At 44.6% G+C, this 26517-nt stretch overlaps 1 protein-coding gene across 1 annotated transcript; it reads left to right on the top strand.

The window, feature by feature from the left end:
• Nucleotides 1–1140: 1140 nt before the first annotated feature.
• On the top strand, nt 1141–22226 carry LOC120045439 (monocarboxylate transporter 12-B-like). Its single transcript, XM_038990321.1, has 6 exons — nt 1141–1250; nt 11824–11927; nt 15097–15240; nt 16626–17229; nt 20632–20891; nt 21672–22226. Exons 1-6 carry the CDS (start codon nt 1141–1143, stop codon nt 21905–21907), a joined length of 1458 nt encoding a protein of 485 aa, XP_038846249.1. The 3' UTR covers nt 21908–22226.
• The last annotated feature ends 4291 nt before the right edge of the window (nt 22227–26517 follow it).

Here is a 26517-nt window from a genome sequence, read left to right as displayed (position 1 = left end):
TACGTTTACCCCTTAGTCCAGTTTGGAACCAGACATGTGGCTGACATAGGCTCAGCAGCTGGAACAATGAAACTATACAATTAGCCTTTATGGAGTCAAAAAATGATGCAACTTTATATCCTCCACATTCTTAGTTTAAAAAGTTATTTATTTATTTAGTTTCCATACAAAGATATCATAGATATAGTGTGTTTGGTATCAGACTGAAATTCTGATTTAAAGGAAAATACCACTGGTATTTTTTTCATTATTACATTGTTGATACAGTCGCAAAATGTTTTGCATGTCAGCAGTCCAGTTTTCAAGATATAGAATTTTCAAGATGCAAAGTGATGATGATGCATTTTGCATCATGTGATTGGTGACCCCCCCCCCCCCCAAAAAAAACGAAATATAGTTTTTGAGTGGATTTGTCCTTTACGTACTGACATTAACTGACATTCATCAATCAAAACATGATTGTCGTTTGTTGCTACATGCTTAAGTACATTTCAGAGAATTGCTGTTAAAATAATGGAGGGTAGCCAAGTCAAGTTCCTAATGGAACCAAAGCTGAAGAAATGTGTTTCTATAGGAAGTGTTTTAGAGCAGCACATGCCACGAGCTCAGAGAGGTCACAATAGCAGAAGGCAGCTAGGGTCTGAAGTTAATATTGTAATCGCCCCGAGTTATCCCTGACACCCTGGCAGTAAACACATCCTCTCATGGACTCCTATGTCAATAACCCTGTCACCTCACTGTTCTGCTTGGGCTGGGGGAGTAAAGTATTTCAACACGCACATCAACAGTGACTCGTCTTGTTTGTAGGCTGAGTCCTCAACAAATGCTGAATGGGCCGGACACGTTTCAGACCCAGACCCATAGAAAATGTCTGAGGTGTTTTTGTTGATGCCTGTTAATGATTCCGAGCCGCCTTTTGACCTATTCATAGAGTCTTAGCTAGTATATGTGCTTCTCCCTGTGTTCTACAACAGTGTAACTGAAGTGAACTGAACAGCCTCTTCAACAACCAGTGCAATCCCATGCTGGGTGTGACTGTGTGAGGCTGTCTGTCTGCGAGGTGTCCCTGGGTCTTGACTGAGAACAGGAGAAAAACAGAGGGAACCGAAAAAGGATCTGAGCATGGTTCATGCTGTGGCTATGGCTCAGGTGAAAAAGAGGCCAGCGGTCCCCTCTCCTGATGGGGGCTGGGGCTGGATGATTGTGGCCGGCTGCTTCTTGGTCACTGTCTGCACACGTGCCGTCACCAGGTAAGTCTGGCAGGAAGAGAGGGTCATGGAGTTCCCCTGGCTTGGTCCTGACACAACTCTGAGAACTGTGGAATGATAAACCTGTGTGTTTATTTTACAGTATAAGTGGGCGTCCCATCAAATCAGACTATTAGCTTATTATTTTACGTGTTTGAGTACAGTTAAGTTTGTGGGGCACGTTATAATATCAAACAAAACTTAACCATACTATCAGGTATGAAGGTAAGATGCAGATGCAGACCATGTCGAATAAACAATAGTTTAATATTCCAACAGGGGCAGGAAATAGACAGGACAAGGCAGGTAGGGGTCAGTAAACCAGAGGTGGGGCAATGGTACCGGGCGGCGGGCAGGGTCAGGGTAAAGCAGAGGTCGGTAATCCAGAGGGGGGTACAGGTCGGCAGGCAGGATCAGGGGCAGGCAGAGTGGTCAGGCAGATGGGCTCTGAATCAGGACAGGCAAGGGTCAAAACCAGGAGGGCGAGAAAAGAGAGACTGAAAAAAGCAGGAGCTGAGACACAAAACGCAGGTTGACTTGAACAAACAAGACAAACTGGCAACAGACAAACAGAGAACACAGGTATAAATACACAGGGGATAATGGGGAAGATGGGCGACACCTGGAGGGGGGTGGGGACAATCACAAAGACAGGTGAAACAGATCAGGGTGTGACAGTACCACCACCTGGGGTCCTACCTGGGCACATACCTGGATGACCGGGGTGTAGCGCTGAAAATCCGCAATGAGGCCTGTGTCCAGGATATCCCTGGCGGGGACCCAGCACCTCTCTTTCGGGCCATAACCCTCCAGGTCAACAAGATACTGGAACACCCAGCCCTGATGACGAACCTTCAGGAGACGCCTCACCGTGTAAGCCGGTTGGCCGTCGATGAGATGGGGGAGAGGGTTGGACCTGGAAACGGGAGACAAAGGGCTGTAAGACATGGGTTTGACTCTGACCATATGAAATGTGGGATGTACACAAAGGGTACAGAAGATGAACAGCAGAGGGGCTAATGATCTTGGAGATGGGGAACGGGCCGATAAACCGGGGGGAGAGTTTGCGGGATTCCACCCGGAGGAGCAAATCCCGGATGGATAGCCTTACCTTCTGCCCGAGACGATACCGGGGATCTGATGGCGATCCGCTTGTTGTCTATACCTGGAGGTGGTCTTGAGGAGGGCCGACCGGGCTCTCCTCCAGGCATGACGACAGTGGCGGACAAACATCTGGGCAGAAGGTATGCCGACCTCCTCTTCTTGCTCAGGGAAGAGCGGAGGCTGATACCCCAGGGAACACTCAAATTATGATATGCCCGTGGCAGACCAGGGAAGGGTGTTGCGGGCGTGTTCCACCCACACCAGCTGCTGGCTCCAGGTGGTGGGGTTTGGTGGAGACCAGGCAGCTCAGGGTGGTCTCGAGGTCCTGGTTGGCTTGCTCCGACTGGGGGTGGACCCCGGAGGACAGGCTGGCCAACGACCCAATGAGGGTGCAGAACGCCTTCCAGAACCGGGATGAGAACTGAGGGCTGCGGTCGGAGACCATGTCCATGGGCAGTCCATGGATCCGGAAGACGTGCCACACCATGTCCTGGGCCGTCTCCTTGGCAGAGGTAACTTGGAGAGAGGAATGAAGTGGATGGCCTTGGAAAAGCGATCCACCACGGTCAGGATGGTGATGTGCCATCAGACGGGGGGGAGACCTGTGACAAAGTCCAGGGAGAGGTGAGACCAGGGAGCTTGTCGAGGGGTCTTGTTCCTTGCACAGACCGTGCAGGTGGCGACAAAGGTGGTGACGTCCGGAAACATGGTAGGCCACCAAAAGTGTCCGCCGGGAGCCCGGGTGGCAGGCAAGCCTGGAGGAATGGGCCCACTTCTGGACCGCGGAGTGGAGAGCATCAGGCACGAACATCCGGTTATCTGGACCCCCTCCAGGGTTCGGCTGGGACCGCTGCGCTTCCCGAACCTGTTTCCCAATACCCCAGCTGAGTGCCATCACCAGGCACGAGGTGGGAAGGATGGTCTTGGGCTCCGGGGTGGTAGCCGTGGGGTTATAGCGGCGAGACAGGGCATCCGGCTTGACGTTCCAGCACGGCCCATCTCGCCTGCCTGGAGTTTTTGTGGTTGGTCCAAACATCGTAATTCATCTCCGTGCAGGTGAGGCAGTGGGAAAAGAAGGTGCAGGGATGCAGCTTAAGTTCCAGGGTAGAACGTTGAGACAGAACAGCCCCCACTCCGACATCCGAAGCGTCGGCATCCACCACTAACTGATGGGAAAGGGTCTGGATGAAGCAGGACCGGAGCCGTGTTGAAGCGGTGTTTAAGGTCCCGGAACGCCCAGTCCGCGGCCGTGGACCACGTGAACGGAACCTTGGTAGAGGTGAGGCCAGGGGGAGGCCAGGGCTCTGTAACCCCGGATAAAGCAGTGATAAAAGTTGGTGAACCCCAGGAAGCATTGCAGATGCACACTGGACGTAGGCTGAGGCAAATCCACCATCGCTTTCACCTTCTCGTGGCGCTCCCAGCAGAGATGATGTAGCCCAGAAAGGGAATGGTGGAGCCATGGAACTCACACTTTTCCACCTTAACAAACAACTGTTTCACCAGAAGGCGCTGGAGAACCTGCCAGACATGGAGCACGTGTTCTTCGGGGGAGCGGGAGAAGACAAGTATGTCATCAATGTAGACGAAGAGGAACCTGTTCAGCATGTCGCGGAGAACATCATTCACCAGATCCTGGAACACGGCAGGGGCGTTGGTGAGGCCAAAGGGCATGACCAGATATTCATAGTGGCCGCTGGCCGTGTTGAAAGTGGTCATCTACTTGTCCCGCTCTCGTATCCACACCAGGTGGTAGGTGTTACGTAGATCCAGTTTGGAGAACACAGTGGCCCCCTGGAGCGGCTCAAAGGCCGAAGAAATAAGTGGTAGCAGATAACAGTTCTTTACAGTGATGTCATTGAGTCCCCGGTAGTCAATGCATGGGCGCAGGGTCTTGTCCTTCTTCTCCACATAGAAGAACCCTGCGCCAGCTGGAGAGGAGAAGGGATGGATACATCCAGTAGCTAGGGAGTCCCCAATGTAGTCCTCAATAGCCTTGGTTTCAGGTCCCGACAGCGAGTACAGACGCCCCCGGGGCGGTGTGGTGTTAGGGAGAAGGTCAATCCCCCAGTCATAGGGGCGGTGTGGTGGAAGTAGCCCGGGACTTGCTGAACACCTCCCGGAGATCCTGGTACTCCGTGGGAACGGAAGAAAGACCTGGAACAGTGCCTCGGCCCTCCTCGGTGACTCTTGAGGACGGTCGGGAAATCTCCGGTGCTCTCGGCCACGGGACCGTCGAGGTCTTCCAGGATGACTCGGAGGAGAGTTGGAATCCCTGGACATGCGAGTGAAATCGAATTTCCTCTCCATCCGTCGTTCCCGCAATCGCCCATCGATGCGGATGGTCAAAGCGATGAGGGAGTCAAAATCTGTGGGTAACTCCCGAGCTGCAAGCTTGTCCTTAACATCCTCTGAGACGCCATGCAGGAACATGTCGAACAGTGCTTCCGGGTTCCACGTACTCTTCGCTGCCTACGTACGGAAATCCACCGCATAGTCGGCCACAGTATGGGAATCCTACCGGAGCTGGATTAGCTTCCGTGCAGCTTCTCTCTGAGACCGAGGCATCAAAGTCCTTCCTCACCTCTCCCATGAACCCCTCCATGCTCGCACATATGGCCGGCTGCTGTTCCCATACAGTGGTAGCCCAGGTGAGAGCCCTTCCAGACATCAGCGTGATGAGGTAGGCTATTTTGGAGCGATCAGAGGGGAAGGAGGAGGGTTGAAGCTTGAAAATGAGGGTACACTGAGCTATAAACGCCCGACACGTGCTCGGCTCTCCATTAAAGCATTCCGGCTCCCGGGAAGGTGAAGTGGCCAGTGGGACGGCACTGCTATCTGCCGAGTTGCTGAGGGGTATGAAGTGTGGTAGGCTGCCCCCCAGACGACCCGCGGAATTGCTCCAGCAGCATGTCCAAATCAAATCAAATTGTATTAGTCACATGCGCCGAATACAGCAGGTGTAGACCTTACAGTGAAATGCTTACTTACCCCCAACCGACAGTGCAGTTTTAAAAATATGGATAAGAATAAGAGATAAAGTAACAAGTAATTAAAGAGGAGCAGTAAAAAATAACAATATATCCAGGGGGTGCCGGTACAGAGTCAATGTGTGGGGGCACCGGTTAGCTGAGGTAGTATGTACATGTAGATAGAGTTAATTAAAGTGACTATGCATAGATGAGAGGGGCAATGTGAATAGTCTGGGTAGCAATTTCACAAGATGTTCAGGAGTCTTATGGCTTGGGGGTAGGAGCTGTTTAGAAGCCTCTTGGACCTAGACTTGGCTCTCCGGTACCGCTTGCCGTGTGGTAGCAGAGAGAACAGTCTATGACTGGTGTGGCTGGAGTCTGACAATTTTCAGGGCCTTCCTCTGACACCGCCTGGTATAGAGGTCCTGAATGACAGGAAGCTTGGCCCCAGAGATGTACTGGGCCGTTCGCACTACCCTCTGTAGTGCCTTGCGGTCGGAGGCCGAGCAGTTGCCATGCCAGGCAGTGATGCAACCAGTCAGGATGCTCTCGATGTTGCAGCTGGAGAACCTTTTGAGGATCTGAGGACCCATGCCAAGTCTTTTCAGTCTCCTGATGTGGAATAGGTTTTGTCGTGCACACTTCACAACTGTCATGGTGTGTTCGGACCATGTTAGTTTGTTGGTGATGTGGACACCAAGGAACTTGAAGCTCTCAACCTGCTCCACTACAGCCCCATCGATGAGAATGGAGGCGTGCTCGGTCATCCTTTTCCTGTAATCACAATCAATCAGGTTGTTGTCCTGGCAATACACACGGCAAGGTCTCTGACCTCCTCCCTATAGGCTGTCTCTTTGTTGTCGGTGATCAGGCCTACTACTGTTGTGTCATCGACAAATTGAATGATGGTGTTGGGAATCGTGCCTGGCCGAGCTGTCATGAGTGAACAGGGCATACAGGAGGGGACTAAGCACGCACCCCTGAGGGGCCCCTGTGTTGAGGATCAGCGTGGCGGAGGTGTTGTTACCTACCCTTACTACCTGGGGGCGGCCCGTCAGGAAGTCCAGGATCCAGTTGCAGAGGGAGGTGTTGAGTACCAGGGTCCTTAGCTTATTTTTGAGCTTTGAGGGCACTATTGTGTTGAACGCTGAGCTGTAGTCAATGAATAGCATTCTCACATAGGTGTTTGTTCAGTCCAGGTGGGAAAGGGCAGTGTGGAGTGCAATAGAGACTGCATCATCTGTGGATCTGTTGGGGCGGTATGCAAATTGGAGTGGGTCTAGGGCTTCTGGGATGATCGTGTTGATGTGAGCCATGACCAGCATTTCAAAGCACTTCATGGCTACAGATGTGAGTGCTACAGGTCTGTATTCATTTAGGCAGGTTACCTTAGTGTTCTTGGGCACAGGCACTATGGTGGTCTGCTTAAAACATGTTGGTATTACAGACTCGAACAGGGAGAGGTTGAAAATGTCAGCGAAGACACTTGCTAGTTGGTCAGCGCATGCTCGCAGTACACGTCCTGGTAATCCGTCTGACCCTGCAGCCTTGTGAATGTTGACGTGTCTAAAGGTCTTCCTGTACAGCTGGTGCTCTCATGCATGTTTCAGTGTTATTTGCCTCGAAGCGAGCATAGAAGTAGTTTAGCTCGTCCGGTAGGCTCGTGTCACTGGGCAGCTCTCGGCTGTGCTTCCCTTTGTAGTCTGTAATGGTTTTCAGGCCCTGCCACATCCGACGAGCGTCAGAGCCGGTGTAGTACGACTCGATCTTAGTCCTATATTGACGCTATGCCTGTTTAATGGTTCATCGGAGGGCATAGCGGGATTTCTTATAAGCTTATAAGGTTTAGAGTCCTGCTCCTTGAAAGCGGCAGCTCTAGCCTTTAGCTCAGTGAGGATGCTGCCTGTAATCCATGGTTTCTGGTTGGGGTATGTATGTATGGTCACTGTGGGGACGAGGTCATCAATGCAGTTATTGATCAAGTCAATGACAGATGTGGTGTACTCCTCAATGCCATTGGAGGAATCCCGGAACATATTCCAGTCTGTGCTAGCAAAACAGTCCTGTAGCTTAGCATCTGCTTCATCTGACCACTTTTTTATTGATCTAGTCACTGGTGCTTCCTGCTTTAATTTTTGCTTGTAAACAGGAATCAGTAGGATATAATTATGGTCAGATTTGCCAAATGGAGGGTGAGGGAGAGCTTTGTATGCATCTCTGTGTGTGGAGTATAGGTGGTCCAGCGTAATTTTCCCTCTGGTTGCAAATTTAACATGTTGATAGAAATTAGGTTAAACTGATTTAAGTTTCCCTGCATTAAAGTCTCCGGCTACTAGGCGCGCCGTCTCTGGGTGAGCGTTTTCTTGTTTGCTTATGGCGGAATACAGCTCATTCAATGCTATCTTGGTGCCAGCCTCTGACTGTGGTGAGATGTAAACAGCTACAAAGAATATAGACGAAAACTCTCTCGGTAGGTAATGTGGTCTGCAGCTTATCATGAGAAACTCTACCTCAGGTGAGCAATGGCTCAAGACTTCCTTATATATCGTGCACCAGCTGTTGTTTACAAAAATACATAGACTGCTGCCCCTTGTCTTACCAGATGCCTCTGTTCTATCCTGCCGGTACATCGTATAACCAGCCAGCTGTATGTTGATATTGTCGTCGTTCAGCCACGACTCGGTGAAGCATAAGATGTTACACTTTTTAATGTCCCGTTGGTAGTTTAATCTTCCTAATAACTCATCCATTTTATTGTCCAAAGATTGCATGTTTGCGAGCAGAATTGAAGAGAGTGGAGGTTTATTCGATCACCTCCTACTCCTCAGAAGGCAGCCTGCCTTCCGGCCTATCTTTCTCCGCATCCTCTTCATGCAGATCACTGGGGTTGGGGCCTGTTCCCGAGGGAGCCATATATCCTCGGACTCGTCAGAGTCGTGAAAGAAGAAAAAGGATTCTGCTAGTCCGTGGTGAGTAATCGCAGTCCTGATGTCTAGAAGTTATTTTCGGTCATAAGAGACGGTACATTATGTGCAAAAATACAAAAAAAATGAGTTACAAACAACGCAGATAAATGAACAAAAAAACACAATCAGTTGGGGACACGTAAAACGTCTGCCTTCTGCTCCGGTGTCCAGTCATGGTGCTCAGCCAACGTTTGGACCCCCTCCATCAGCCCACTAAGCAATTCCTCGTGCCTACCAATGGAGGCTCCTTGGGAGGAGATGGCGTTGCGCAACTGGTCCGGGTCTGCTGGGTCAGTCATGGCCAGTTCGTACTCTCAGGTATGAAGGTAAGACCCAGATGCAGACCGCGTCGAATAAACAATGGTTTAATATTGCAACAGGGGCAGGCAATAGACAGGACAAGGTAAACCAGAGGTGGGGCAAAGGTATCGTGCGGCAGGCAGGCTCAGGGTCAGGGTAAGGCAGAGGTTGGTAATCCAGAGGGGGGGCAAAGGTACAGGTCGACAGGCAGGATCAGGATCAGGTGCAGGCAGAGTGGTCAGGCAGGTGGGCTCGGAGTCAGAACATGCGAGGATCAAAACCAGGAGGGCGAGAAAAGAGAGACTGGAAAAAGCAGGAGCTGAGAAACAAAACGCTGGTTGACTTGAACAAACAAGACGAACGGAAACAGACATAAAGAGAACACAGGTATAAATACACAGGGGATAATGGGGAATATGGGCGACACCTGGAGGGGGGTGGAGACAATCACAAAGACAGGTGAAACAGATCAGGGTGTGACTCAAACTTGATGCAGGCTATCCATCCACTCTATAATGGTGGGCTATGTATTTAGTGTATGAGGTGAAGGGTATTCAAAAATCCGTATTATCTTACACAGAAACATTGTACATCCTTTTCAATACAATTATTTCAAACAATAGCATGGTAAAAATGTTATTACATATGATGTAATGTTTATTTTATATGATGTGGGACTGGGAAAAAAAATGCTTGTAACGTAAATAACGTTATAAACCATTTCTAATACTTTTAAAATAACAGTTCTGTTCGGAAACAGTAAAGATCACTTTTGTTTTCGGTTCTGTTCCCTGAACCGGTTCTAAACCGTGTATGTAATATACATTACCAGTCAAAAGTTTTGACACACCTACTTTATTCAAAGGTTTTTCTACATTTCTGCAATGATAGTGAAGACATCAAACCATATGGAATCATGTAGTAACCACAAAAGTGTTAAACAAATCAAAATATATGTTATATTTGAGATTCTTCAAAGTAGCCACCCTTTGTCTTGATAAAAGCTTTGCATACTCTTAACATTCTCTCAACCAGCTTCATGAGGTAGTCACCTGGAATGTATTTCAATTAACAGGTGTGCCTGTTAAAAGCAAAGGGTGGCTACTTTGAAGAATCTCAAATATAAAATATATTTTGATTTGTTTAACACTTTCTTGGTTACTTCATGATTCCATACGTGTTATTTCATAGTTTTGATGTTTTCTCTATTATTCTATAATAATAGAAAAAAGTTAAAATAAGGAAAACCCTTGAATGAGTAGGTGTGTCCAGACGTTTGACTGGTACTGTAGGTCAACTCTATATATAGTGCAACTTGGACTCAGTATGACATGAGAACAAGACTTACTAAAGTGACAAGAGGTATCTTTTGCCATCCCACTCTCCAGTTCAGGTTACACTGGGTGCCTGGTAAACAACCTGCAGGTCAGTAGCAGGTCTTCAGTATAGGACTACAGTGAAGCACTACAAACCCTGACTGAGGATGGTTGTGTTTGAACATTTCCTCTAAAATGTAGTTTTTCAAGGTTTCACAATGTTTCAAGTTTTGTTACCGAGTGTACCCTCTAGAGTCTAAGCCCTGTCTAAGCTATAGGAGGAGGGTTCTAAGCTAACATATGGAATTATTTTAAGATGGTCATACCAAAGATCATTTAGCTATTTGATTTTGAATTTTAAAACCCCTTAAGGTATAAAAAAATATATATACAAAAATGATTGAATGAAACATTGAATTTGGCATTTCTGCTATTAACCAATATAAACCCATTGAATAACAGATTCACTACATGGAAGTTTGTTCTGAACTGTCTGTCTTATATCTGAGAGAATGAGAAGACTGATTTTCGGGATGTCTCATGGACTGAAAAACACACTCTAGCTCTGCCACCTTTAATTGCAGATGCTGAAGGGCAATATTGGCAGATGCAGTGGATTGAGATGCAGCAAAAATATACATATCTCTAGTTAAACAGACGGATTTTGATGGGGACATTTTGTATTATGTTAATTGGATTTCCTCGGGAGCGCGACCATTATAGGCCAAGGGTTAAATGGGGTTTAATGAATTGCTTTACTGAAAAAACGAGTTCAGTCAGGTTGCCTGTTGGGTGAGGGATAAAGAAGGAGATTATAGTCTCACATTTCCATCATGCAATCCTTTGTGTAGAATAGAATTAGAAAACAATCAAACAAGGAAGAGCATGTTTGTCCCTCCAACATTATTCAATAATTTGTAAACTGATTTTGCCTGCTCAGATCGTCACCTTCAGCCTTTACCCTATTGCACGTTGTGACTCTGCCAGAGATAATTTAAAGTAGTAATTGGTCAGAATTGGAAGGAATGGGGGAAATTCCACCAAGGGTTTGAAAGTAACCCAATGTAATAAATCTAGGCAATGAACTGCTTTCTCGATATGCATCAGTGATCCTGAGGTTCTTTTAGGTCTGGTGAGTGAGTTTAAACCCCTAAATCTGCTGTAGCAGACAGCGTGTGTACATGTTTCTGTGTGTGCGCGTGTGAGGAAACAGCAGGCTGACGGAGGCCTGCCGTGTGTTAGGTCCCCCATGTGCGTACTCTGGCCAGTGCTGGAGAGGACGTGAAGATCAGATGGCCGTCACATTCACACTGAGTGACTTGTCCCGTATCGTCTGCATGGTGCTAGTCCTGTACAGTTTGTACAGGTGCAGCCTTGCTGCAGACTCAGACGGAGGAGCTTGTGGCTCATTAACCCCCAAGCAGGCGTTCTTCCCACACGTCCCAGGCTTTTTACAGCTCTCCCCTCAGCTCCATGATTACACAATTCATTACAATTGCATCACTCCCTCTGACCACTCAGGTCATCACCATGTCTAGCTGGAGAAGAGTAATTACATAATTTAAGAAACCTCAGTGTGTTCCGAGAACATGTGCTGTATACACTCAGAAGTGTGTGTACCACAGGAGGTTGGGGAGGACAGACTAGTGGTAATGACTGGAGCAGAATCAGTGGAATGGTGTCAAATACATGAATACATGTTTGATGCCATTCCATTTTCTCCGTAATGGCCATTATTATGAGCCGTTCTCCCCTCAGCAGTCTCCTGTGGTGTATGTGTGTGTGTGTGTGTGCACCATTGTAGCGTGTCAAATGTGTCAAAACAAACCACTAGGAAAAATATACCTATTTGAAATGTGCAAGATGGTTGTTATTTGTCATGATTTTGCTTCATCTTGAGCCTTTTCTTCTGTTCCAGATGCATCTCCATCTTCTTTGTGGAGTTTCAGATGCACTTTGGAGCGGACTATTCAGGGACAGCCTGGATCCACAGTCTGGTGGACTGCACCACTATGCTGTGTGGTAAGTCATCATGGCCCTCAGTCAAGTGCTGCTTCAGCAACAGTGATCTGGTTTCACGCTGGGCCTGGCATTGGCTTGCAGCGCGTGGTCTAGACAGGTTGCTCAATGCCCAGGGTAGTGATAAAATGAATTTGGTTCATTGGATGTAAACATAAAAGCTGTTGAAGGACTAAGGAGAAGTTAACTCAGTTTGACAACTAAAACAACTAGGTGTGATATTTGGTGCATCATTTCACTTCCAATTAGGACACATGACCAATCAATCAAATGTATTTATAAAGCCCTTCTTTTATTAGCTGATGTCACAAAGTGCTGTACAGAAACCCAGCCTAAAACCCCAAAGAGCAAGCAATGCAGTCGTAGAAGCACGGTGGCTAGGAAAAACTCCCTAGAAAGGCTGGAACCTAGGAAGAAACCTAGAGAGGAACCAGGTTATGAGGGGTGGCCAGTCCTCTTCTGGCTGTGCCGGGTGGAGATTATAACAGAACATGGCCAAGATGTTCAAATGTTCATAGATGACCAACAGGGTCAAATAATAATAATCACAGTGGTTGTAGAGGGTGCAACAGGTCAGCACCTCAGGAGTAAATGTCAGTTGGCTTTTCATAGCCGATCACTCAGAGTATCTCTACCGCTCCTGCTGTCTCTAGAGAGTTGAAAACAGCAGATCTGGGACAAGGTAGCATGTCCGGTGAACAAGTCAGGGTTCCACAGCCGCAGGCAGAACAGTTGAAACTGGAGCAGCAGTACGACCAGGTGTACTGGGGACAGCAAGGAGTCATCAGGCCAGGTAATCCTGAGGCATGGTCCTAGGGCTCAGGTCCTCCGAGAGAAAGAGAGAGAAAGAGAGAGAGAGAGAGAGAAAAAAGAGAGAGAGAGAGAAGGAGAAAAAGAGAGAGAATTAGAGAGAGCATACTTAAAATTCACACAGGACACTGGATAAGACAGGAGAAATACTACAGATATAAGACTGAAGACAATGTCATGTAAATGTGCTTTTTACAATCACACAGCAAAGTTACAGTATGCTTCAGTTGATAAAGTCACAAGCCGCTGACAGGCAGTGTGTAACTCAGCCAACCCATCGGTCAGTTTTAGCTGCTTCTTCTAGATTGGGATGTTTAACCCCTCTTATGTAGGAAAGTAGTGATGTTTTGGCTCTTTTAGTTAGTCTCACCCAACTCTCCAGGATACACAGCTTTCTCTCATCTCCACCATGGAAATCTTTCTTGTATCTTTTGGACATGTTGATTGCCCTTTAAAAACCTTTTTGGTTGAAGGCATAGGATTGTTTCTTGTTAGTTTGTACACATTAGTGCAGTAGTATTTAAGAACAAAGTACTGACAATCCCTTGTCTGACTAAAGTAGACAGAGAGAGGAGGTTGCTTCTTTCCCTGTCGATTTAGCTCTTGAGAGAACAATGTTAACAACACACAGGGAACATCTTGAAATACCAAAACAGTTACAACACTATGATCCCAACACATATGGAGTTTGTTTATTTTGCTTGCACCCAGTGAAATGTGACGCTATGATAGAGACGTAAAGGCATGTAAAAATAGACCTTTATGCTGACTCGTATCAGCCTTTATCAAGACTGACTTAGGTAACATGTTTAGGCAGGCGTATGCCAAGGCCAGTCAGCATAGGTCACAGAGGACTGCTGCGGATCACAAACCCCTCTCATGGTCTTGTATTAACTCACAGTATCAATGGTCCAAAGTGACACACATTTCAGTAAATGTTAACTTGCAACTATTTAATATGTGTTGAAACTAGCAGTGGGGTATCTTTTTGGAGCTGAACTTTTTGCTGAATTGGTGTTACTCCCTCTGTTCCTGTATCTGCATGTGTTTGTTCATGTCGAGGTGTGAGAGCTGTGTTAAAAGTCAAGAACTGGTTTGTCCTCATATTACCCCCTGCACTATGACACATAAGTGTATGTGTATTTTTCCCCTGCTGATTTTTACTCAACACATTACTCATCATATTTGTCAAATCAGAGTACATGATGTACTTGGCATTGTACACCAACCACAAATCATTCATGATACACCTGTCTTTGGCAGAGGTAAAACAACTAAGAACATACTGTACTGAGTTTTGTAAGACTGTGTTCCGGAAACTATGTGCTCGGATCCAGTAACTCTAGTGGTATGAAACATTATATTCACAGTTTGCAATGTAACAATTTGAATAAGAGCGTTCAGAGCTAAATCCATGACTCCACCTCATTAGTTATCTTACTGCCCCCCAAAAAACATAAATGTGAAAACACAGTTTCAGCCCGAGCCTGATATTCTGAGAATTGATTAGGGCAGCCGGGACTTGGTTTAGGCTTCCACAACCTTGTAGACTATGTGGCAGTTGCTGTGGTGAAACAGAAAGAGAACGTGCATCTGTAGCCTATCATTTTCTCTGCTCTGATAGACAACATGCAACTCTCTCCATCGTTGCACTTTAACATGTATCTAAAATGATTTAATATGCCTTTTAGTTGTCTTTTTTTCTTATAGGATTGTTCTGGTATGCAACATTATTTGCGGTTGAATATATGGCACGTTGTTGGCGGTAGAATGATGGCCTATAGAGCGCAGACGCGAACGCATCTGCGGTTTGATAAAAACAGACAGTAGCCCATTTAAGCCACCACATTTAAAACCAACTGAAATCTGTTCGGGAACATCAATATTGTCGATATAGTCTACCCTAACCAACCCATACAGTATATGCATAATAATGCAGTCCACAGTCAAAGATGATAGGCCTGCTAGAGTTTGTTTCAGTAGCCTAGACCAATATTTACCAAAGACCTCTTAAATCGGTGTGCTTTTCTGTTTTGTTGCCGTGCGTAATATGCGGTAGGGCAATATATTGTACAAACGTTACGCCACAATCATGTTTTGTAATTTAGGATTGGGCTCATAAAATATTTTTTATGTAGGGCTCTGATAGGGTCTCATAAAATATGTTTTATGTTGGGGCTCTGGTAGGGTCGGGCTTGAATTGTCCGACCAGATCAAAGCTCTTTGCCTATGGCATTTTTTTTTCTCATGCGTTCCGGTACCTCAGAGCCACCAAGCCATCCCCTCTCACGAGCACTGACTGTACTACTGTAGTGCAGCAGACAATCCCATATTAACATGTGTACTTTGTTGTGATTGACAGCTCCTCTAGGCAGCTTCATTGGGAACCGTCTGTCCTGCCGCATTGCTGTGATCCTTGGTGGCTTTCTGTCCTCCATCGGCCTGGTCCTCAGCTCTTTCGCTACCAGCCTGGAGTACCTGTACCTCACCCTGGGGGTCCTCACAGGTGGGTCGCCCCCAATGACTGTACAGTGCATTCGGAAAGTATTCAGACCCCTTGAGTTTTTCCATGGTACAGCCTCATCAGTCTACACACAATACCCCATAATGACAAAGCAAAAACATTTTTTGTGTGTTTTTTGTGTGCAAATGTATCATTTAAAAAAAACGGAAATATGACATTAACATAAGTATTCAGATCCTTTACTCAGTACTTTGTTGAAGCACCTTTGGCACGATTACAGCCTCAGGTGTTCTTGGTTATGACACCACATGCTTGGCACACTTGTATTTGGGGAGTTTCTCCCATTCCTCTCTGCAGATCCTCTCAAGCGCTGTCAGGTTGGATGGGGAATGTCGCTGCACAGCTATTTTCAGGTCTCTCCAGAGATGTTCATCCGGGCTCTGGCTGGGTCACTCAAGGACATTCAGAGACTTGTCCCGAAGCCAGTCCTGCATTGTCTTGGCTGTGTGCTTAGGGTCTTTGTCCTGTTGGAAGGTGAACCTTCGACCCAGTCTCAGGTCCTGGGCGCTCTGGAGCAGGTTTTCATCTAGGATCTCTCTGTTCTTTGCTCCGTTCATCTTTCCCTTGATCCTGACTAGTCTCCCAGTCCCTGCCACTGAAAAACATCATGATGCTGCCACTACCATACTTCACCATAGGGATGGTATTGGCCAGGTGATGAGCGGTGCCTGGTTTCCTTCAGACGTGAAGCTTGGCATTAAGGCCAAAGAGTTCAATCTTGATTTCATCAGACCAGAGAATCTTGTTTCTCATGGTCTGAGAGTCCTTTAGGTGCCTTTTGGCAAACTCCAAAAGTTTGGCCGGGTGGCCAGCTCTAGGAAGAGTCTTGGTGGTTCCAAACTTCTTCCATTTAAGAATGATGGAGGCCACTGTTTTGTTGGGGACCTTCTATGCTGCAGACATTTTTTGGTACCCTTCCCCAGATATGTGTCTAATTTAATCCATTTTAGAATAAGGCTGTAATGTAACAAAATGTGGAAAATGTGAAGGGGTCTGAATACTTTCCCGAATGCACTATATATATACATATATATGAATTGACAAAGCCATCAAACATGTGACACCATTCATTCCTATGAGAAGACTCAATAGCGCATTTGAAGCCAAGGAAGTTGGTTGAGATGGCGTCTCATGTAGGAGGTTTATGTGGACACAACATGTGCAGTTTGAGTTAATCCAGGAAGTGACGTTGCAGGCTAGCTCAGTGCTGTCCCCTTTAAAGTGCTTAAATCCAATGTATTATTATTATTATCATTATCATTAGGGCCCCTATAAATCATGCAAATCATGTAATTCAGGGACAAAAGTGATGCCCTAGTATGTCTCATAAAAATAAAATAAAAACCTTATTGTCTTTCGATTTACAGGTATTGGATTTGCCCTCTGCTACACCCCTGCCATAGCCATGGTGGGCTCATATTTCTGTGAGAGGAAAGCCCTGGCGTACGGGATCGCCATGTCAGGCAGTGGCATCGGGACCTTCATCCTGGCCCCTGTCGTCCAGATGCTCATAGAGCACTACTCATGGCGTGGGGCCCTGCTCATCCTAGGGGGTGTCGTTGCCAACCTGTGTGTTTGTGGGGCATTACTGCGCCCTATCACTCTGAAAGAAGAAGAGGAGGCTCATGGTCCAGTCCCGTTGGACACTGAGTGTGGATATGGGGTGAAAGCTCCAGTGGTAAGCATGTTAGAGGAATCACTGGCGATCAACAACAACAACAACAACAACAGCCACCGCTGCTTCTGCTTCCAGTCCATGCAGGAGTACTGCTTCCTGCTCATGCCTGACTTCCTGATGCTGGCAGTGAGCTTCTTGTTCCTAGCCAGTGGCTGCAGCCTGCCTTTCGTCTACCTGGTTCCGTATGCACTGGACGTGGGTGTGAGCCACCACCAGGCCGCCTTCCTCATGTCCATCCTGGGGGTCATTGACATCGTGGGGAACATCACCTTCGGCTGGCTCGTAGACAGGAGGTAAACCAAAGTTTTAAAGATGTTGTTCCATTGAGTATGCCAACACAATATAGGTATTTTCATTCCATGAATAGTGCCTCAGTCACCCTTGCTCTTTAAAACCTTTTCTCAATAGGGGGTGCTGTTTGCACTTTGTAAAAAATTCGTTCCCAAATTAAACTGCCTCGTACTCAATTCTTGCTCGTACAATATGCATATTATTATTACTATTGGATAGAAAACACTCTCTAGTTTCTAAAACCGTTTGAATTATATCTGTGAGTAAAACAAAACTCGAGTTGGAGCAATTTTCCTATGAGGAAGTGAGAAATCTGAAATCTGCAGGCTGTTCTGAGGTCGGTTTATTAATTTGCATGTCTTCTATTGGTTGAGATGCACTGCATACGCCTTCCCCTGGGTGTCAGCAAATAGTGAGAATTGGAATGGAGTTGCTAGGCAGATCTGAGGCCATATAAATGGGCTCGGAACGGGGGGTCCTCTCTTTCCTTTTGTCACGATCGTCTATGTGTGAGAGAGAGGACCAAGGCGCAGCGTGTGCAAAATATATTTCTCTTTTATTGAGAGAAAGGGAAAAAAAACACGAAACGAACACTGAATACAAACTAAACAAAACAACAAATGACCGTGAAGCTAAATAACGTAAGTGCACAGACAAGCAACAAACGTTCAACATAGACAATTACCCACACACACATGATGCCCATGGCTGCCTTAAATATGGCTCCCAATCAGAGACAAATGAAAGACATCTGTCTCTGATTGAGAACCACTCAGGCAACCATAGACATACCTAGAAACATTCACTAAACACAAACCCATACACTAAACCCAACACCCCCTTTTCCATATAACCACCCAAGACGAGACAAAACACAAACATTCCCCATGTCACACCCTGACCTAACTAAAATAATAATGAAAACAAAGAATACTAAGGCCAGGGCGTGACACCTTTGTTCGCCATGACGCAAGACAGACCTCAGGATGGCGTTCTAGAAAGCTCCCGTTATAGCCCTTAGATATATCCGGCTCTGATTTTATTCGATACAGGTGTTAAAGACATCACAATGTTGTTATTTTAAACCGAGTTATATCAGTTTATATAAGTATATTGCGATTTTCGGATATTTATTTGTGCTGCGTTCTAATCAGTTGGGCATGTCTGGGCCACATGGCTAATGTTTACTGCTAATTCCAAAGTTGAAGGCGACAATCTACAAGCGAGCAACGATTATTTTGGACAAAGGACAACATGCCCAAGATTCTGATGGGAGCTCATCAAAAAGTAAGAACTATTTATGATGTTAATTCGTTGTTCTGTTGAAAAATGTAAAACTCATATTCCGCCATTAATTTCGGTGCGGTCTCGCTTTAACGCACGCTGTATGTCGTAGTAACGTTAATTTAAAAAATCTAACACAGCGGTTGCATTAAGAACTAATGTATCTTTCATTTGCTGTTCAACCTGTATTTTTTTGTCAAGTTTAGGATTAGTTACTGATTAGATTAGGTGCCTCTCCCAAGATTTCTCCCGACATATTGTTGGCAGCTTGGCTACTATTCTCATTGTATAACCACGATTTGTGCCGCTAAATATGCACATTTTCGAACAAACTCTATATGTATTGTGTAATATGATGTTATAGGACTGTCATCTGAAGAAGTTTGAGAAGGTTAGTGAAAAAATTAATATATTTTGCTGGTTTATTCGTTATCGCTATTGTTGGCTTGAATCAATGCTGTTGTGTGGTTGGCTATTGTAGTAAGCTAATATAATGCTATATTGTGTTTTCGCTATAAAACACTTAAAAAATCTGAAATATTGGCTGGATTCACAAGATCTTTGTCTTTCATTTGCTGTACGCTGTGTATTTTTCAGAAATGTTTTATGATGAGTATTTAGGTAATTCACGTTGGTCTCTGTAGTTATTCTAGTTGCTTTGGTGAGAGTTGTGATGGTGGCTGCAATGGTAAACTATGATTTATACCTGAAATATGCACATTTTTCTAACAAAACATATGCTATACAATAAATATGTTATCAGACTGTCATCTGATGAAGTTGTTTCTTGGTTAGTGGCTATTTATATCTTTATTTGGTCGAAATTGTGATAGCTACCTATGCAGGAAAAAAATGGTGGAAATAAAAAGTTGTGTCTTTTGCTATCGTGGTTAGCTAATAGATTTACATATTGTGTCTTCCCTGTAAAACATTTTAAAAATCAGAAATGATGGCTGGATTCACAAGATGTGTATCTTTCATCTGGTGTCTTGGACTTGTGATTTAATGATATTTAGATGCTAGTATTTACTTGTGACGCTATGCTAGGCTATGCTAGTCAGCTTTTTTACTGATGGGGGTGCTCCCGGATCCGGGATTGTGTGCAAGTAGAAGTTAATAGGCCGGCCTTCCTTTATTCGGACTGGAAGACAGGTTCAAAACATATCTTTATTCAGACCAGAAGACAGGTTCAAAACGTACCTTTACTTGGACCGGAAGACAGGTTCAACCTTTATTTGGACCAGAAGACAGATTCAAAACATACCTTTATTAGGACCAGAAGACAGGTTCAAAGCGTACCTTTATTCGGACTGGAAGACAGGTTCAAAACGTACCTTTATTCAGACCGGAAGACAGGTTCAAAACATACCTTTATTTGGACCAGAAGACAGGTTCAACCTTTATTTGGACCAGAAGACAGGTTCAAAACGTACCTTTATTTGGACCGGAAGACAGGTTCAACCTTTATTAGGACTGGAAGACAGGTTCAAAACGTACCTTTATTCGGACTGGAAGACAGGTTTAAAACATATCTTTATTCGGACTGGAAGACAGGTTCAAAACATACCTTTATTCGGACTGGAAGACAGGTTCAAAACATACCTTTATTCGGACTGGAAGACAGGTTCAAAACATACCTTTATTCGGACCAGAAGACAGGTTCAAAACGTACCTTTACTTGGACCGGAAGACAGGTTCAACCTTTATTTTGACCAGAAGACAGATTAAAAACGTACCTTTATTAGGAACGGAAGACAGATTCAAAATGTACCTTAATTTGTTGCGTTGTCTCTTTCTTTAGGTCTTTGTGTGAAAATCAGAAGCTAAGCATTAACATAGATATGGGTCCAGGCTTTTCTTATCCAGTAAAGATTCATATTCAGAGTGTTTAACAGTCACATGTAGAGTTTTCAGTCATTTTTGTAATCTCACCTTTTGGTGAACTGTTTGTCACCCAGTTTTACTCTAACGAAATGGAGCTGTTACCCAATTGTATCTTGAAGATAAAGCTGGTTTCCTCTGACAAGGTATTGGATGTTAAGCCGCCAATCGTTCAGATGGTCAACATGAAAAATCTGTGTTTTTAGACTGATTGTGTCCACTGTTTTTCTCACCCCCAGGTGCCTGAAGAAGTATCGTAATGTGTGCTACATGATAGCAGTGGGCATGGAGGGACTGTGCTGCCTCTTCATCCCTCTCCTGCGGACGTTCGCCCTGCTGGTGCCTTTCTCTGTGTTTTATGGGTACTTTGATGGCGCCTACGTTGCCCTCATACCTGTGGTGACCTCGGACATTGTGGGGACACATAACCTCTCCTCCGCCCTAGGGATTGTCTACTTCCTACATGCCATCCCTTACCTGCTCAGCCCTCCAATAGGAGGTAAGTACTAACCAATCGTAGAACAGGAGGTGTACAAAAGAGATAGCGGTAAATGTCTCCCCGTTGTTTGCTGATCGCAAAAGTGGTCTTTATGAAAGCTTTTAGTGGTACAAGACCACATTTGCAAGTTGTAAACAATTAGTAGACATTTAACTTTTTTCTGGACCTCCCATATACTCCCTCTGATCAAGTAGAGCAAAGCCTGCTGGTCTCTTTGAACTAATTCAACAGAAAACAATCTCACTTACAGTAACCTTATGTAATTCTAAAGTGACCCAATTATTCAGTCCTGATTCTGAAATGATTTGTAGTTGCTGACTAAACCTATTCCTGGACTAAAAATCTATTTCAATGGAGAACTTCCATCTGTGTCTGGGAAACTGGCCTGAAGAGTACACCATTGATGTTTCATTGGTCAATTAATGACCAATGTTGCAAAAGTTTACCTTTGGATGATAATGTTTTGTCAAGGGTGTATCTTGGTATGAACAATACACCATCAATGCTTGATTGGTCAATTAATGACAAAAGTTGCAAATGTTCACGTGACGTTACTTTGAAAATATTGTTTCATGGATGCACAAATGTTACATTAAGTGCAGCAATAGTTTGTTAAATTACCCACTAGTGTACTTTTACTGTATAAAATGATTAATTATGAATGTATTAACACATGCATTAGTCAGGAAGTCCACAAGACGTGCGTTTTTTTCTTCCATCCATCAAGTGAAAGCCAAAGTGAATGTTCATACCTCATTCCTCCTCCTCCTCCCTCTGCAGGCTGGCTGGTTGACACCACAGGCACCTACACGGCCACCTTCTTCCTCAGTGGCTTTGCCCTCATCTCCAGCTCCCTGGTCATCAGCACGGTGACGGGGATACGCCACTGTCGCAGGACCCAAAAGCACAGAAACAAAAATAAAAACACAGACCCCAAACAGGAGCCTTGCCGATCAGACTTCTACACAGCCTCAAGTAAAGATGTGAACCCTTCAGTCAACACAGCAAATTCTTAACATTGGACGCTTTTATGTAATTATGCATTTGTTTTGTTAGAATACCAAAGTACATTGAAGATTATGAGAAACGGTCATCAATTGGTACACATAATCTAGCGTGATAGTTCAGAATTGGGAATGACTTTCCTCAGATGCTAAATGGACACTAAATGGAAGGTAAATAATTCTGCTGTAACCAGATAAACTTTAGCCAAAATATGGACTTAAAATAATCTCTCTATCATGCCTGTGATGTTATTGCACATTTTATGTGCCTTTCTCTTTCAGGGTTGACATGACTGCCAATTTAAATGTAACTAAGGAAGCTGTCATCAAGGCAAAGGGTGGGTACTTTGAAGAATCTCAAATATAAAATATATTTTGATTTGTTTAACACTTTCTTGGTCACTACATGATTCCATATGTGTTATTTCATAGTTTTGATGTCTTCACTATTATTCTACAATGTAGAAAATAGTAAAAAAATAAAGAAAAACCCTTGAATGAGTAAGTGTGCTCAAACTTTTGACTTGTACTGTATATATATGGCAGCATTTGCGCAAAACTGAAAGCACGAACCATTGCTTTTAATCAGGGCAAGGTGACCGGAAACATGACCGAATACAAACAGTGTAGCTATTCCCTCCGCAAGGCAATCAAACAAGCTAAGTGTCAGTATAGAGACAAAGTAGCGTCGCAATTCAACGGCTCAGACACGAGAGGTATGTGGCAGGGTTTACAGTCAATCACGGACTACAAAAGGGAAACCAGCCCCCGTCACGGACCACCATATCTTGCTCCCAGACAAACTAAACAACTTCTTTGTTTATCTTGCTCACAACACTGTGCCGCTGACACGGACCGATACCAAAACCTGCGGGCTCTCCTTCACTGCAGCCAACGTGAGTAAAACATTTAAATGTGTTAACCCTCGCAGGGCTGCCGGCCCAGACGGCATCCCCAGCCACGTCCTCAGAGCATGCGCAGACCAGCTGGCTGGTGTGTTTACGGACATATTCAATCAATCCTTATCCCAGTCTGCTGTTCCAACATGCTTCAAGAGGGCCACCAATGTTCCTGTTCCCAAGAAAGCGAAGGTAACTGAGCTAAATGACTATCGCCCCGTAGCACTCACTTCCGTCATCATGAAGTGCTTTGAGAGACTAGTCGAGGACCATATCACCTCCACCCTACCTGACACCCTAGACCCACTCCAATTTGCTTACCGCCCCAACAGGTCCACAGAGAACGCAATCGCAATCACACTGCCCTAACCCATCTGGACAAGAGGAATACCTATGTAAGAATGCTGTTCATCAACTACAGCTCAGCATTTAACACCATAGTACCCTCGAAACTCGCCATTAAGCTCGAGACCCTGGGTCTCGACCCCGCCCTGTGCAACTGGGTCCTAGACTTCCTGACGGGCCACATTTCTAAGTGACCCCAAACTTTTGAACGGTAGTGTATATGTATATATACATATACATATATATATATATATATATATATATATATATATATATATATATATACATATATATGTATATATATATATATATATATATATATATATATACAGTATGTCATTTTTTTGCCCAGAAAACTTGGTGGGCCAAATAAAACCACCTACGGGCCGCTTGTTGGCCCCTGGTCTGTGATCTATCAAAAGGGATGATAATGGACACCTCTTTATGACTGGAACTTCTTATGAGTTAATGAGGAATTAGTCATTATTCATTTATAGAGGTTGGTGATGTACATTTTCATACCAATTTCATATACAGTAATTGATGACATTAAAGACGGGATGATTTTCGCTTTATACTGTAAGTATTGTGTACACCAAATTGCATAGTTGTGTAAAGGTATACAACATTGATTATTACACTGCCACTTGATGCAGCATGTTACCGTGTAGTTAAGCCAGAGGGCTAGGAGGACAATTCTCTTGTTCTATATTAGAACAACCCTTGTTGGACCTTTCTGAGCTTGGAATTAAAGGTGTACTCAGCCATATGACATCATACAGAATGGGTAATGTCATATTTGTTGATTCTACCCATAATGGATTAAGATGAAAGGGGAGGTGTCCTGGCACCCTTGGTTTAATTGCATGAGCACCACTGTCATTGACAATATACATTTTGACTCTGTAAGACCCTGAAAGCTGTTACAACTTCAAGAAGACTCAGACTAGCACTAAGAATTTTGATGTTGATTGTTTTTTCTTTCAATTATTTTTTTGTCATACGGTAGTGGAAATAATAACTTTTATTTTATTTATTAAAGTGTATTGTAAAGAACATATGTTTATTCAAAATGTCTTACTTCAGGTTGCTCAAGCACCACCAGGATGGCTACTGGCTGGAGGAAATATTTATTTTTGTTTAGATACAGTTCTTGATATGTCCTCTGATAAACCCTCCCCTCGTACCAAAGCTGCTAAGCTCACCCTGTCATTCTTGAAGGATCTCAATTTACTAGACATCTGGAGACAGATGCACCCATAGGATCGGGACTAGTCTTTTTATTCACTCCCACACAACAAACACACACACATACTGTAGATAACTTTTTGCTATCAACCCAACTGCTTCATAGAGTGTTAGATACCGATTATCTCCCCAGATTGCTTAGTGAGCATTCTCCTCTGGTATTATCATTCTCCATTCCTACCAAGGTAAACGGAGCATATAGATGGAGACTAAATTCTACACTCCTGAAGGGACCTGAATTTTGTGCATTCATCATAGAGCAGATCAATAGTTTTTAATTTGACAAACAAACCCTCCTCTCTTGACAGTTTCATTCTTTGGGACGCATTGAAAGCCTATCTGAGGGGACAGATCATTGCCTATACTAAAGGGTTGAAGAGAAAACACGGTGCCGAACTGAATGTCCTTGAATCTGAAATATCTGAACTAGAGAAAACCTACCAAAGAGGCCCGACTAAAGACCTATACCTGCTTTTGGTAAATAGAAAACTGAAATATAATATTCTGAACACATATCAAGCTGAGAGGGCCATCACTAAATCAAAACAGCGTTACTACGAGCTTGGAGAGAAAGCACACAAAGTATTGGCATGGCAACTGAAAGCAGAGGAAAGTAGGAGGACAATTAATGCTATAGAAACTCTTACTAACAAGATATCTTTCGACCCTACTGAAATTAATGATACTTTTAAGAAATATTACGAGGATCTCTACACTTCCCAATCAAGCGATGATCTATCACTCCTTTCTCCTCTCTCAACCGCCCATGCCTGTCAGAGGGCGCCTGAGTGAACAGTTCTCAGTCCCTGAATTGTTGGAGGCCATTACATCTTTACCTTCTAATAAATCTCCTGGGGAGGATGGCTTCCCTCCAGAGTTTTATAAATAATTGAAGGAGGTGTTGGTACCCCACCTTATGGAGGTACTTAAAAATGCTGGGGAGGACTACTGCTTCCGAGGGTCTTTCTCTCAAACTGTGATTACAGTAATTCACAAGAAATTGAAAAACCCACTAAAGTGCACCTCCTATAGACAAATCTCTCTCCTTAATACAGATTGTAAACTGGTCACCAAGATGCTATCTAAGAGTCTGGAGTCATGTCTCCCCCTGTTGGTCAACCCAGATCAGACTGGCTTCATAATTAATAGATTGTCCTCCAATAATCTCAGAAGGTTCTTTGATATAATTCACCTTGCTAACAAAAACAAAATACCTAGTGTAGCAGTCTCCCTCGACGCCGAAAAGGCCTTTGATAGGGTCAAATGGCTATACCTCTTTCACGTCTTGGAAATGTTTGGCTTAGGCAGCTAGGATTGCTACCAATGGGATTACTTCGTCCTCTTTCCCTCTCTATAGGGGGAACAGACAAGGTTGCCCAAATAGCCCCCCACCATCGAACAGTTGGCTGAGGCCATTAGAACATGTGCTGACATACATGGCTTTCAGGTAGGCCCCCATACCCATAAGTTATCACTTTTTGGGGATGACCTTATCTTATTTCTAACAAACCCAGAACATTCCCTCTCTCACCTACAGAACCTATTACAGTATTATAGTTATATCTCTGGATATAAGATCAATTTTGATAAAAGAGAAATCTTACCATTGTCTGTATTTGACCATCATACCATTAGATGGTTGCCTGTGGGCTTCACATATTTGGGCATAATGGTGGATGATAACATGAACAACCTCTATAAATTCAATCTGGACAGTTTGTTGCAAAAGGTGGAGGGTGACCTGTGTAAATTGACAGATTTACCTCTCACTGTACTTGGTAGAATTAATATAATTAAAATGAATGTCCTGTCGAGATCTCTATATTTGTTTCAATCTCTCCACATCCCTGTGTCCGCAGCATTATTTTCCTCTCTCGACAAGCTGACCAGATGGTTTATCTGGCACAGCAAAACCCTTATGGTTAGCCTGGACAAACTGACCCTTTGTCAGACCCGGATCTGTTTCACCTGTCTTAGTGATTGTCTCCACCCCCCTCCAGGTGTCGCCCATCTTCTCCATTATCCCCTGTGTATTTATACCTGTGTTCTCTGTTTGTCTGTTGCCAGTTCATTTTGTTTCGTCAAGCCTACCAGCGGTTTTCCCTCTGTTCCTGTCTCACGGTTGTTCCT

The sequence above is a fragment of the Salvelinus namaycush genome, chromosome 4, assembly GCF_016432855.1.
Source record: "Salvelinus namaycush isolate Seneca chromosome 4, SaNama_1.0, whole genome shotgun sequence".
NCBI lineage: Eukaryota > Metazoa > Chordata > Actinopteri > Salmoniformes > Salmonidae > Salvelinus > Salvelinus namaycush.
This window is presented reverse-complemented; position numbering and strand designations above follow the sequence as displayed.

Bases quoted from the DNA above. Each gene is read 5' to 3' on its own strand.
- LOC120045439 (XM_038990321.1), top strand. From the start codon at position 1,141: ATGGCTCAGGTGAAAAAGAGGCCAGCGGTCCCCTCTCCTGATGGGGGC. The intron at 11,928-15,096 runs GTAAGTCATCAT...TGTGATTGACAG, and splicing joins CTGCACCACTATGCTGTGTG to CTCCTCTAGGCAGCTTCATT. The intron at 15,241-16,625 runs GTGGGTCGCCCC...TTCGATTTACAG, and splicing joins CACCCTGGGGGTCCTCACAG to GTATTGGATTTGCCCTCTGC.